This window comes from Sciurus carolinensis, chromosome 8 (genome assembly GCF_902686445.1).
Source record: "Sciurus carolinensis chromosome 8, mSciCar1.2, whole genome shotgun sequence".
Taxonomy (NCBI): Eukaryota; Metazoa; Chordata; class Mammalia; order Rodentia; family Sciuridae; genus Sciurus; species Sciurus carolinensis.
The window spans coordinates 53,662,571-53,676,271 of NC_062220.1; the positions used below are offsets into that span (position 1 = coordinate 53,662,571).

Here is a 13,701-nt window from a genome sequence, read left to right on the forward strand (position 1 = left end):
CAGAGTAGCAGAGAGAGAATGTTAAAATGATGCAAATTTAAATATATACACTTAAATACCTGGTTACCAAAAGTGAAAACGCGCTGCTAGTAACACTTCCTTGCTGAGTGGCTTCCGTCATGTGCAGATGGAATCACCCCTCAAGGATGGCAGATGTGGAAAACACTAGCACAGACCTACACTGGCTAACATAAACTGCTTTGATTAAATAGAACACCCAGCTTCTGAGAGAAGTCTGTTGGGAATTCTAGTTGAGAGGGACAAGTCTTCCGATAAGTTAAAAAGGAGCACATGCTTAATTATTCTGAAAGATCCTTTTGTTAAGCTTTTGCAGTTATTGTTAAGAAAAAAAGTTCCCCGTACAAAACAAAGGTGTTGGGTCATTTTTACCCATTAAAAAGACTGGTTGTAGAATCACAGTTTGATTTTGTGCTGGATTAGAAAAAAAAAAAAAGTGGGCTTTCTAATTAGGCAGTGATACACATGTATAATTTAGCAGGAATTCTTGTCTTATTACTAAGTATTAATTCGTATCAGCACTTTCTGTATTGTGTTATCTGATATAACTTAGCACCGCTATATTTGTAAATTTGGGGATAATTATTTTAGAGCTTAACCATCAAAACAAATCATAGACTGAAACTTCATAAAATAAAAGGCTAAGCCCTCAGGTGAATGTGGATTAGTGTAGGTACACACACACACAAATATGGGGAAAATTAACATTTCTTCAAAATTTTATGATTGATGGTTTGTATGCACTTTATCTTAACAAGATTGTGTAGTCTCATTGTATGCCTTTTTATAAAATGAAACCAAACAAAACACGCAGAGCCAGACATGGTGGCGCACGACTGTAATGCCAGCAACTCAGGAGGCTGAGGCAGGAGGATTGAAAGTTCAAAGCCAGCCTCAATTTAGCGAGGTCCTAAGCAACTTGGTGAGATGCGGTCTCAAAATGAAAAATAAAAAGGACTGGAGATGTGTCTCATTGGTTAAGTGTCCCTAGGTTCAATTTTCAGGACCATAAAAACAAACAACAGAACACACATTTTACCTGGTTTTGATTCTAAGGGTACATGGGAACATGAAAGGATGATGCCTCCGACCAAAATCCTGCTGCCCTTAATGTGCCTCTCTGTAATGTGGCAGGTTCTACAAACAATGCAACAGGGACGCCCCACTGGCCATGAAGCACTTACAGAGCCACCACGCCCTAAAGCTGCAAAGCACACAAATCTGCCTTAGGCTCCCATTACCTCTTTCCCTACCACATGCCCTGAGACTAGTTAGAGCTTTTCTGCATGCTTTACTTTCAGATTCTTCAAATGGATGTCGATTCTGCTTCTATGCCAGGACTAAATAAATGTCCCATGATATCCTAAATCTTACTACTGTTTATCTCCTCCCCATCTTGAAATTCACACCCTAGGACCCAACTCTCAGTGACTTCCCAAGTTGCAAAATCCATGCCAATGTGTCAAAGGGAGACTAGCAATGCCTCCCACCCTACTCTGCACCCCTGATATCCTTTCAGTTCCCACATGAAAGTACTAGCTTCCAGGACAGGGAAAGCTAATCAGGAGGAAAGTGCTACACGGCTACTAAAGGGGAAGCTACTTCAGAAATAGAAAGATTCTGGAAGCATCCCCCAAATCCCATAGTAAGGATGCTTACTATGTCAGGTCACAGATATAAGGGGCAGAAATACTGACTAGGCAGGTTTTTCTTTTTGAATATTTATTTTGTTGTACTGCTTACAAACCAACGATGCTCCATGATGGGGACTCTGACAAAACCATGAATAAATTGTGAACAGAAACAGTATCTTCCATTTTCTAAAATCTGAACCATCTTTGCACCTACAGGTGTGGTAGAAAGACTCCTCTTGGAAGTAAAAACACCTGCCCGACAGCATATGCTCTGAGCACATGCCAACAGTTACCAGCAGGTGCACTTTAACAGCTCCCACCCACACACGGCAGGGAGGGCCGCCTGCACAGGCAATTTCCACAATCGCAGACCAGGTGCCTCACAATGTAATAACCAGGGAAAGATATTTACGAAAGCTTAGTTCTCCAGTGCCTGCAGAAAAGTTGCTGCATCCAAAATCAGAGTGATCTTATCCAATCAGAAAGTATCTCAGAGGAGGAATATAAACATTTGAGTTTGAAATTAAACCCTATTCCATTGATATGTGGCTTTTTATATCTTTTAAGCTAGTAGAGAGAAAATGAGAAATTCATCTTAACTCCATATATTTAAGGAGGGAAATGTATTTAGGAGACAATTTAAGAGGAAAATATAAAGCTAAGGAAAACTAGATAATTAGGAGCATCAAAAGTGGACAATATGCTGCAACTGGGAGAGTGCTTCATGGAAAATTCATGCCAACTTACCAATTGAAAGATGATAATTACAATATGCCCTTAGGTGGCATCCACTGGCAGCAACCAGCAGCATCCAAATTGGGTGTGGGCAACTGTCTTGCCTCTCTTCAGTCCTGACAGTTCCAAACTTTGTTCTCCACTCCCCCCACACACAAGTCACTCAATAAATAACCTTCCTTTTCTTTAAGTAAGATAAGTAAAATAGTCTTTTCTTTAGATAAGGATTTATTATCACGTTAAATAACATAAGGAAATATAGTACTGTGTGTGGGGGGCGTGCATGTTTAAGGTTAAAACAGAACACTAACAACAGGAAATAAATAGATGACATAAATATATGAACAAACTTCAAACTTGATTTTGAAACACTGAAATGACTGAACAGAAATACCATATTTCCTCTGACTCAAAGGTAACTATAAAAAAAAAATCGGAAAAAAGATAACAGGTAAAGTGTCCAAAAAAGATCTAGAGCAGGAATAAATGATGCAAATATCCAAAGATTTCAACAGAAAAGAATGAGAATTGTAAGCTTGTTACAGAATTCATACACGGCCTCTCCCTAGAAGTGCACAGAATATCTAATTTTATCTTCACACTAGATTCTTTTAGAAACTGTATCAATCTTACATTCAGAAATTCTATGCTGGACTGACCTTATATACAAAAACAATTCTCAAAGGTTTTGAAAGCAAAAGGGAAAAAGAGAAACTGTAGCGTCACTTAATATACACCAATATCAAACTGAAAAATAGGTTTGAAATTTTAATCCTAAATTTTCTGTATCAGTCAGTTGGGAGGGATTTTGTGGGGGGAGCAGACCTGGGGTTTAAACTCAGGACACTCTACTACTGAGCTACACCCGCCCTCCTTTGTTTTTTATTTTGAGATTGCCCAAGCTGGTCTCAAACTTGCAATACTCCTGCCTCGTCCTCCTGAATAGGTGTGATTACAGGTGCATGGCTCTGCACCTGGCTAGTCAATTATTTTTTAAGAAACAACTCTAAGGATAGGTTATTCCTAATGGAGGTGCTGAGCTTCTTTAAAAATACAGCTTCACTAGGTATGATGTTGCATGCCTATAATCCCAGTGGCTTGGGAGGCTGAGGCAGGAGGATCACATGTTCAAGGCCAGTCTCAGCAAGGCCCTAAACAACTTAGCGAGATCTGTCTCAAAATTAAAAATAAAAAGAGCTGGATGTGCCTCAATAGTAAAAGTGCCCCTGGGTTCAATTTTCAGTACAAAACCTGGGAGCCCTCATTGTGATGCACTGTTGGAGAATTATTCCTTTCCACAGAGTGCATGTGACTAGGGGGCCATTTTCTAGCTTGGTGCCTCCAGAGGAGGATTTTGCTTCCTATTTAAGGAAAGTGGCTGGGCCAGGTATGGTGGTGCCTGCCTATAATACAAGTGACCCAGTAGACTGCAGCAAGAGGATAGCAAGTTTGAAGCCAGTCTGGACAATTTAGTGAGACCCGGTCTCAAATTTAAAAATATAAAGGGCAGGAGACATAGCTCAGTGGTGGAGCACCCCTGGGTTCAATACCCAGTACTGAGAAAGAAGGGAGGGAAGGTGGACTGTGTGTGTGCAGCAGGGAGTAAGTGCTGGATGTGGCTAATCCACTCTTTCAGGGGTCCCTGTCATCCCACAACTCCCCTGTTGACTCTTAGTGGAGAGATTAAAAGTTCTTTTATATCAGAACTGTGATGATGATGGATAAATGGAACATCTCAAACAGTAGGGTTGTCAATCTGAAGTCCTATGCACAGAACTTCAGAAAGTAGGAGAAAGGCATACAATGGGATGTAAAGGTCAAATAAATTATTTTTTCTGCTTAGTAATGATCCCATATTGAACTGGGGGATACAAACATTACTTGCACGATATAAATTGCTAAGTATTCTCAAAGTTTCTCTCCAAAATAAATATTTAAAAAGATAAAATTGCTGTGCTTTTATTTGGTGCCATGGATCCATTCTATCTACTTCAGTGAATGAAAAGTCATATTTAGATGTAATGCTCTAGAACCCCAGCCATGAGTGTACATATACTTCTTGAAACTATCCATTGAGGCTAAAATTTGTCAAAGAATCCCACAAATGGTTCTAAGAATGTTTAAGCATGGGAGATAGAATAGATATTCAGCACAGAACATTAAAGCTATTATATTTCTAAAATCATAATCTCTGCAAATCAAACAAAATCACTTTTCGCTCAGTTTCATAAGAAGGTTAATAATACCAACGAGGATGATTACAAACTATATACCTATAGAACAACTATATCTCCCAAAAGGCACGTGATAATGATTTTCATTTGAAATAATAATTTTCAGTAAAAATAATTGAGAAGGTGAGAAAGATAGATAAGCAATTGACTAGGCATTTGTGGATTTTTTCAAATTAGGGCTTATGGAACTATAACTAGGAAGGATATTTACATGAGGCACCTTACATTCAAATCTATAAACTCTTTTATAGTCAAAATAAACCTTATAACATTAGCCTTTTATATACTCAATACCAGAAAACATTCAGTGCACATTTAAAGTGATCTTAGTCAAGTTACCTTATTTACTACATTTTTTAATGTCTGCCCTTCTGTCCTTGGCTAGAACTCTGTGACAACATTTCCCACCACTCACACCAGCCTTGGTCTGATGGATTGTTTTAATGAGGTATCAACAATCACATCCCTTACTGCCATAAGAAGCTGCTATTTTCCACAAATTTAGATGATTAAATATATAATTCTGGATGATGAAACTGCTTTTCAAACATTTTCAAAGACTTTCAGAAGAGAGGTCTACTACAGAAGACATAAACGCTGAGTATAAAATATAGTCTGATAACCTGAAGTTTGGGCAACTAGGATGATTACATATGGAGATGAAATGGATTCTGTCCATGAACATTACTATAAGAAATCAAATTTAGAAAGCATTCCTGAAATCCTGTCAGCTAATTCCATTTTTCTCAAGAAAAAGTAGGGGGAAAAAAGAGAAAATCAGAAGTACACTTCACAAAAGATCACATGATTGATCCCATCAATTTCTGATCTCACTAGAGTATCTATTTTTTTTTTTTTTTTTTTTTTTTTGGAATGACAGACTGGCATTATACCTGCTATCAAAATGTTGGTTTAAAAAGAGGGCTTTGAACATAGATTTCTCATTTTTCTATGGATTAAAGATGTTAGGGCTCAAAACATCAGATTCTTTCTGCTGCCAACTGTTTGCATAACTTCCCAGTTGCTGCATCTTTGTGGCTTCAGATTTCATTTAACCCTTTATACCCTGTTGAGACATCTCAGCTCAGACGACAAAATCATCATCTTGCTTCAGGGTCAGTGCAGAAGGACCTGTTGGGACTCACAGCCCAGTGATGACAAATAGCCTTAATAAACAGTATAAAACTTGTTTTTGTTAAAACAAGTCATTCTTTTGTAGATAAGGGTGGCTGAAAAGTTTTGTCAAGGAACAAAAACTTCAGGCTACACAGAAGGGTTAGAGTATTGGCAAGATGGAAGCTACCAGTTCACCAGCAGCTTGTGGTCTGGATTGTCTTTGGTTCACTTGCTTAACCTCAGCAGAACACACTGCTGGGCGCTCACTGGCCCCCAGGATGAGACTGGCTGATATACTCTGGTAGAGGACGAGAATAGCTGCTGCAGCAGGCACCATGTTCCCCTAAGAGAGAAGCACATGGGCTGGCTGATGGAGGCCCACAGAGCAGCCCACCAGCGCAGTCTCAAGGCAGCAAGGCTGCTGCACTACTGGACTCCTGCTTCAGCAAGCTATGGAGGCCAGAAGATTTGCTGAGCATTTTGTCCTCTTGATGACTCAATAAAACTGCCTCCAGACTACACACAGTTTAAAGGGATATCACATGTTTTAGACAAATATTAATTATGGAGAGACACATTTACAGCATTGACCACTATATTTACACCATCTGCTTATACTCTTTGAAGACCATTGGATGGTGAATGATGATGTGATTGTGACTGACTCTTTTTAGGCATTTGGCAAAATACACTTGTGTGTAACAGCTGCTTTTTTAATTTTAAAAATGTTTACATATGTACAATTGTCCTTGAATGCTGATATAAATATGAAAAGTAAAAAACAAAAATAAAAATACATGTTTAAAGTTAGCATATGGGATATTGGCCTCTCAAAGCTGTTAAGTCCTGCAGAAAAATCCTATATGCCTTAGCCCTGCATGCTAGTTTCTATTATGGGATGTTGTTTCCTTAAATATGGAAAACAATGAACAGAAGCTTCATGCATATAGCATTACTGTATACAATGAAATGTGCTTCAGAAGGTGAAGTTCTGAAACCACTATTGTCCCTTAGGAAACTTGCTACATTTGGGTTCATGTGAGTTAATTTTATTGATATTTCTACATATATCTGTCATGCGGATTATCCATTAACATACCAGTACCCTTATTGTTCCGTGTTATAGTGTAACATTTCAGTAGTTCTTTTCATGGTTTGGTTAAATCCTAAGCCAATGACAAAAAGAAAATGGTATCCAGATGTGAGATAGCTTCCTCTCCTCTGTGGCATCTCAGAGGATCTTGGTGTCATCTGAAGAGCAGATAGATTTGCAGTGATTCCGTGAGGCTGGGCTTCTATAAAAGTTGAAGTAAACAGTTTTGATGTGTCACATGTAAACAGTTGATCTTAAATGGATGTTTCCCATAGCTGCAAAACAGAGAACAGCAAAGTTGTATGTTGTAAGAGCAGGAAGCAGAGGTATTCTGAGCTCCGAGAATGAGATGATTGGTGATTCCATCCATAGTTACGCGACTGTGAACACACACTCTTGCAAAGTCTAATGCATGGACAAAATAAACTCTTCAACTTCTAGCTCTCTCCTCTAAGCCTGTGTCTCAACCTTTTTAATGAATGTCACCTTTCAATTTAAAAAAAACTTCACATCTTCATTTAATTTTACGCAAAAATTTGAATAAATATTGTATCTCAAAAGGCATAAAGGAATGTAAAGATAATATTTTTAAGCTACATTTGTGCAGGATTCTCATACAGTCACCTAGAGCAGTGTTCTCATCTACAGTCATATTTTACATTGATCTAGGAAAGATTTAAAACTTCCACTGCCCAGGCAGCACACCAGATCAACTACATTGCAACCTCTCTGAATGGGACTTAGGGTGAGAATATTTTTTAAAGCTCTTCAGATGATTCCCATGTACAGTCAAGACTAAGAACTACTGACCTCTGGGAAATACATTCCATCAATACTACCATCACCCATTAAGAATCACTGTTCCAGGTCACAGTCATAGGACCAGGTCATACGCTCTCCAATCTCATCACTGCCTCCTAAAAGAATCGTCCTCTGAGGAGTCGATACTTCAGTGAAGAAGGATACATGCAGGGCAGGAAGTCCCTTCCTTAATTCCCTCACCTTCTCCCTTTCTATGCTTCTGCTATCAGTTCTGTATACTGAGCCTGATCAGATCTAATTTCTACAATGTTCAGTAACTGCCTTAATGACTGCAAACAATTTTAGTACTGTCCAATATGAATGTAAATCAGTTCACCAGAGAAGAAAGGTCAATTTAAAAAATGTCCAGCTGATGAAACATATTTCCAGGCAATATGATTTCAATACAACTATTAAAAAACCTATTACCACAATGACATAAGTTACACCCAATTTTCATCCAAATTCCATTTTTACGGGATACATGGGGCACATTATGGTATACACAATGGGTTTCTGGGAAAGAATGGAAAGGAAGTAACTGTGCAGATGTTTCTATATAATATAGGTTACCTCAAGTCCTCATGGAAATCTTGTTCTGAACACCCATGTTGGCTTACACCACAGGACTGTGACAAAGTCTCTGGTGCTATCTCAGACTGACTTTGTATGCCCTTATCATTAAAAAGACACCCATCCTCTTGTTTTTGGAAACCAAAGGGATCTCTCAACTATGAGTATCTTTGGGAGCAGATGATACCTAATGGTGGAGGAGAGTTAAATGGGCTGGCAGGGGTGTCTGAGGCAAAGAAGATCTGAATTGAGACTCAAGTAATGGTCTGTAGTGGTAAAAAGACAACACTTTGGCCTCAGAGAGCTGAAGTTTCTTTGCATATAGTTATGAATATTACAAATAAGAAAGGAGAGGTACAAATGAACGACGCTGAGAAAACCTAGAAGTCATGGTTATCCCTGTGAGGAGAAAGGAGCAAAGACTTGCCAAGACATTTTTGTAATAGGCACAACTTTTTCCAGGTTTGTGTGGCTGTACCAGAGGAGCTGCTGATAGGAAGATCTGTTTATCTGATTCTCCACAGCCCACAAAGACAGCCCAGCAACAGGAGCAGCCTATTCTGCAGCATTCATAGGGTGTGGCTGATCCACAGTGGGAAGAATAAATCAAACCTTCCATGCAACTCTCCAGCAGCTGGAGTCTTTATAGTCACCCTGCTCAGCCCAGGGAAGGGACTTGGGCCAGCCATTAATCAGAGGAGCTGTCATTTTCATGGGCTCTCATGTGGTAACATCTCCAATAACCCACACTCTGGCACGCAACAGCTGAAGGATGTCCTTAGCTTGATTGGAGCAAAACAGAGGAGGAGATGATTTAATAGGGGGGAAAATGGGGTACTGAGCTTAGACAATTCTCTTAGGAGGGGAAGAATGACAGCAGCCTTAGATTTCAGTATCACATTTCATAAATGGCTGTCTATCAACAAGTCTTTCTGAAGGCTAGAGAGTTGAGTGCTGGCAATCTGCATTGTCTTTTCGCTTACCACTTTGATAATAACACACAGAGGTCATTTTTTTTAACCTTAACACCACTGCTCTTTTCAAAAGTTTTTTATTATAGTGATCAAACCAGCATTTAACAATTTATTTTTTCTTACTGACTTTGGGTTGGGTTAAAATTTGATTCATAATTACCCTGAACCCCATAATTAAGGCTGAAGATCAAAGAGGCTCTGAAACATCTTTGTAGACCCCACCTCCAAAAATCTAGCAACTTAAGACTTACTGGCAGATAAATCTGCCAAGGCTTTTAAAGCTTCATTTTATGTTTTTCTAATATTATTTCTGAGAAAGTTGACAATGTAGTATAACTGACCACAACAGTCTGGAAATCTATAAAGATAATTATTCTTTGGTTGTATCTTTAATTTAAAACTCTGAGGGTTGGCCTGCCTCCCTAAACTGCACGATATCTCAAATTTCACATAATGGGTAAGGTTTCAGGAATGTTTTAAGACAGGGTTATATGATTAAAATGTAAAAAGGGACTCAATATTTAAATAAAGTTTCTTGTGAATCATATTATTATGAATAGGATAAATAACTCCATATTTTTTTTTAAATGTGACCTTTTGGGGGCTGGGAGCAAGCTAAGTAGTATAGCACTTGCCACGCATGACTAAGTCCCTGGGTTTGATCCCCAGTATCACTATAAATAAATAAATAGATTTGGTCATACAATGCTATATTCTTCTAATAGTACAGATTATTCTGAACTTTTTTTTCCTTTCTTTCTTTTTTTTTTAATTTTTTTTATTTTTAGTACTAGGGATTGAACCCAGGGATGCTTTACAACTGAGCCACATCCCCAGTCCTTTTTATTTTTTATTTTGAGACAGGATCTCACTAAGTTGCTGAGGCTGACCTCAAATTTGTGATCATCCTGCCTCAGCCTCCCTAGTCACTGGGATTATAGGTATGTGCCAACGAGTCTGGCTAATATTACAGATTTTCAAGTCCCTTTCCCTGTATCCAAATTCTACTCCCATCTTCAAGACAGTAATCTGATTTTCTGTCACGAGTTCCTATTTCTAACATTCTACTGAGTTGTTAGCCAGTGAAGGGCTGAGTAAGCAAATTTGCATAGAAAGGTGACTAATTTACTTGGTCTCTGGCATTTCCAGGGATATTAGAAAACTGATACAGCAAAATACATCCTTTGGTTTTGTCTGTTCCAGGTTTTACTATATTAACTACAAGGAATAATAAACAATGTTAAGTATATAATAATGACTAATAAACACTAAATATCTCTAGCATATACCAATGCAGTTTAAACTTATTAGGAAATACAAATCTGAACCCCAAAGCTCCCCAAATCTTCTAACTATCAAATTTAATTTTCTCATGAACAAAGGAGGAAAAATGACTCTCTTAAAATGTGAATTCACACAGAAGTGCTAATGACTGATTAGGTAAGCGTATGGAAAAATGTTGCCACCTACCCTGGCACTTTGTCGGTTCACTTTCTTCTCCTCATCTGGAAGTGGAGGCATTGGATAAGGGTACTTTCTGCTGGATGCAATAGACCCAGTAGATGAAGAGGGAGACTTGGCAGGAGATAAAGTCCTGAGACATTGAGAACACATGAAATAAATAGCAGGCGATTGCTTAATATCATTTTCAAATATTTGAAAAGTGGGTTCAGAACAAACCCTCTGACTTCTACTTTAATAAGTTCCTACTCCAAAGCTTTAACTACTGGGAAGATGACTCTGTCATTCCCAAAAGTGGAATGCTAGAATTTTAGCTTTCTAATTCCATGATTGCAATGAACCATTTAAGTGTTAGTACATAAAATCATACTTCTCAACTAGAAAGTCAACAATGAAGCTTCCTATAGAATAATTAAAAAGATAATATGGAGAAGGGATAAAATTATTCTAAGAGCTCATAGTGGTAAATTAAGTGTACAACATATTAATATTCTGCCTTATTTTTACCACTTAATGTAAAAATGTTTCTAAGTACAATAATTTCAGTTAAGATCTCAAAACACATTATCAATGATATATTAGTTGCTAAGTCACATATTCATTTACATAAAAACTCATGCATTCAAAGGCCAGTGTGTTAGTTGTGAAGAAACAAAGGCAAATACAGGGGTTTTAATAATAAATTAGTAAACATGCAAGCAGTAAGGAGTGCAGAGTTCCAGCCAAACAAAGTCTGATGAGAACATACAAAAATGGTCTAATTCATCCCTTCAAACAGCATTGCTAGGGAAGCAGTGGTGTGCTATGCTGAACTTGTTTGAGTTGTGTATGTGCAGTGGTAATATTTGTGACTACGCTGGCACACTAGATGAGCCCATACCTGCTGCTAACTTATCTTTAAGAGTGGGGATGGGGGAAGTGAGTAAAAGAACTCCCCTCAGAATACAGTGATGGACAACAGATGTAATAACTACAATGACTACCCCCTTTGCAAATGTTACCACCACACATTCATGATTCTTTAATTCCTGGTGAAAGGTGGTAATGACACACATCACTAAACTGCTTACACTGTCACAACATAACACAAGTACTTATTTCAGTAGGATGCACCTCATGTTCTATGACTGACTCAGACCAAGCAGGTGCATGGTGGGGTAGCATTAGGTGCACATTGGGTGGGGCAAGGTCTACTGCCTACATTGCATTAGTTCACATTCAGTTCTGCCATAGTTTTCAAACTCATTTCCATTTTTAAAATGTTAAATTCAAGCTAACGTTTGAAAATAATTTTCCTTGTAAACTTTGAGATCCAAGTGAACATCCTTAATTGATTTTAAGAATTGATCAAGAGTGGTTCCATTCACTTTTAATCCATAATTCCTAATATTACTTCTGTTTTTGAAAAATGGCTAGGACCACACCTTAGCACTAACTGCTAGGACAAAGCAGTTGTTAGACTTCTCTTATGTTAATGCATTCTATTCCTGAGTGGATGGGTGTAAGAGTATTAATATTTCAAATCCTCTAAAGTTCTATTAAAGCAGCACAATACTATGTAGTTTTCTAATTTGGGAATTTTTTTTTATAATTTCAGTAAAATATTTTAAATAGAACTATGATCTCTAGGAAACAAATTCAGTATATGCAAAATGAGGACAAACTTTTGCATTTAGATATTTAAATGCATCTTTCTAAAATGAAGGCTATTAACCTGGGTTCATCTTTTTAGCCTAATAATTACCTGTATAAACAACCCAAGTTTAGGAAAGATAGTCAAGTACAAAAGAAAATAACCAAGTCTTTCCATTAGGGATCATGCAATGTAAGTCCTCTTTTTAATCTACTGCCTTGTATGTGTACCTAGCATGAGCTGTTAGCTTCACAGCCATATCAGGCTTGACTTGGTCAGGCATCCAAATGACAAGTCTTATTCATATCCAAGGGGTGCTAAAGTCCAGTTCTCCTCTCAAATATCTTTCCATGGGCAAAGTTAATAAAAAGTGAAAACAAGACCAGGAGATATTCTCCAGAACCCCAAGGAAACTGCACTATACTATTTTTCACATTAACACTCTAGCTAATTGACCCTTTCCTGAACCCTAAGAGGAAAAAAGAGATGCCAAGCAGGACAGTTTTAGGAGGGAGGAAACAGGTCCTGGAGGAGCATTGGAAAGAACCAGAGTAGGAGTCAAAATAGGAGTAGAGAACAGGGGAGATAAATTAGTTTAGGGAAAATGAACACGATTTCTCAGAAAGGTCTAAGGAAGACATTCAGTTCCAGTCTGGCTTTCACTTAGAGTCAGGCACCAAACCAGCTCTTTCACTTACAAAGCAGTCTCTGGATAAATGTTAGCCATTATCATTACTACACTCTAAAATCCTAGTAACTCAGGGAGCATGTGTTAGAATTGCACAGTAAAGGTTGTGCTTATGTGCCAATGGAGTGTTGTCATTTTGAGCGACATCAGACTTCCTGGGGTTGTTTTTTTTATACACAGGTCTGTAAGGCACTCTCAGTTCAGTTCTACCCCCTAGGATGACCAAATCCAGGCCAATCACATGACAAGGACATAAGCCCGCTACTTATACACTGGGATAATATGCAAATTTTATAATACAGATCCAGAAGGATTTAATTGTCCTTGGATAGGATTTATGCACTCAGTATCCACCCTACTACTTTTAAGTAAAGGCAATAAAATAAAGAGGGAATAGATTTAAGAGTCAGATACAGCCAGGCTCCATGTCTGGTTTGACCCTTATCAGGCTGACATGCTACCTTCAGTAATTCTTTGTGCCTCAGTTTCCTTCACCCACAAAAAGGGAATAAGAATGTCTACAACGTATGATATGAGAAATGAAGATACAGAGTGGGCACTTGATATAAGATAGTTATTGTGGTTCATTTATTTTCAGAAACACTACATTTCTCATAATGGAAATGAATTCAAAAACCACTGATAAAGTGAGTAATCAGCTGGATAATTCTCCAAAGTTAAGAATATCTTCTAAGAACTTATAAAGCACCAGCACCAGCACAACTGCTGCCAGCATCTTGG

The 13,701-nt window shown here is 38.1% G+C and overlaps 1 protein-coding gene across 14 annotated transcripts in view; it reads right to left on the minus strand.

The window, feature by feature from the left end:
* Positions 1-917: 917 nt before the first annotated feature.
* Positions 918-13,701, minus strand: part of Adam22 (ADAM metallopeptidase domain 22) — a 212,192-nt gene continuing 199,408 nt past the window's right edge. For all 14 annotated transcript variants that reach the window (XM_047562721.1, XM_047562717.1, XM_047562714.1 and 11 more), the window contains 2 exons: positions 10,649-10,772; positions 918-7,105 (listed from right to left, as the gene is read on the minus strand). In XM_047562721.1, coding sequence (XP_047418677.1) covers positions 7,085-7,105; positions 10,649-10,772 — 145 coding nt within the window. In that variant the 3' untranslated portion in view covers positions 918-7,084. The remainder of the gene's footprint in view (positions 7,106-10,648; positions 10,773-13,701) is intronic.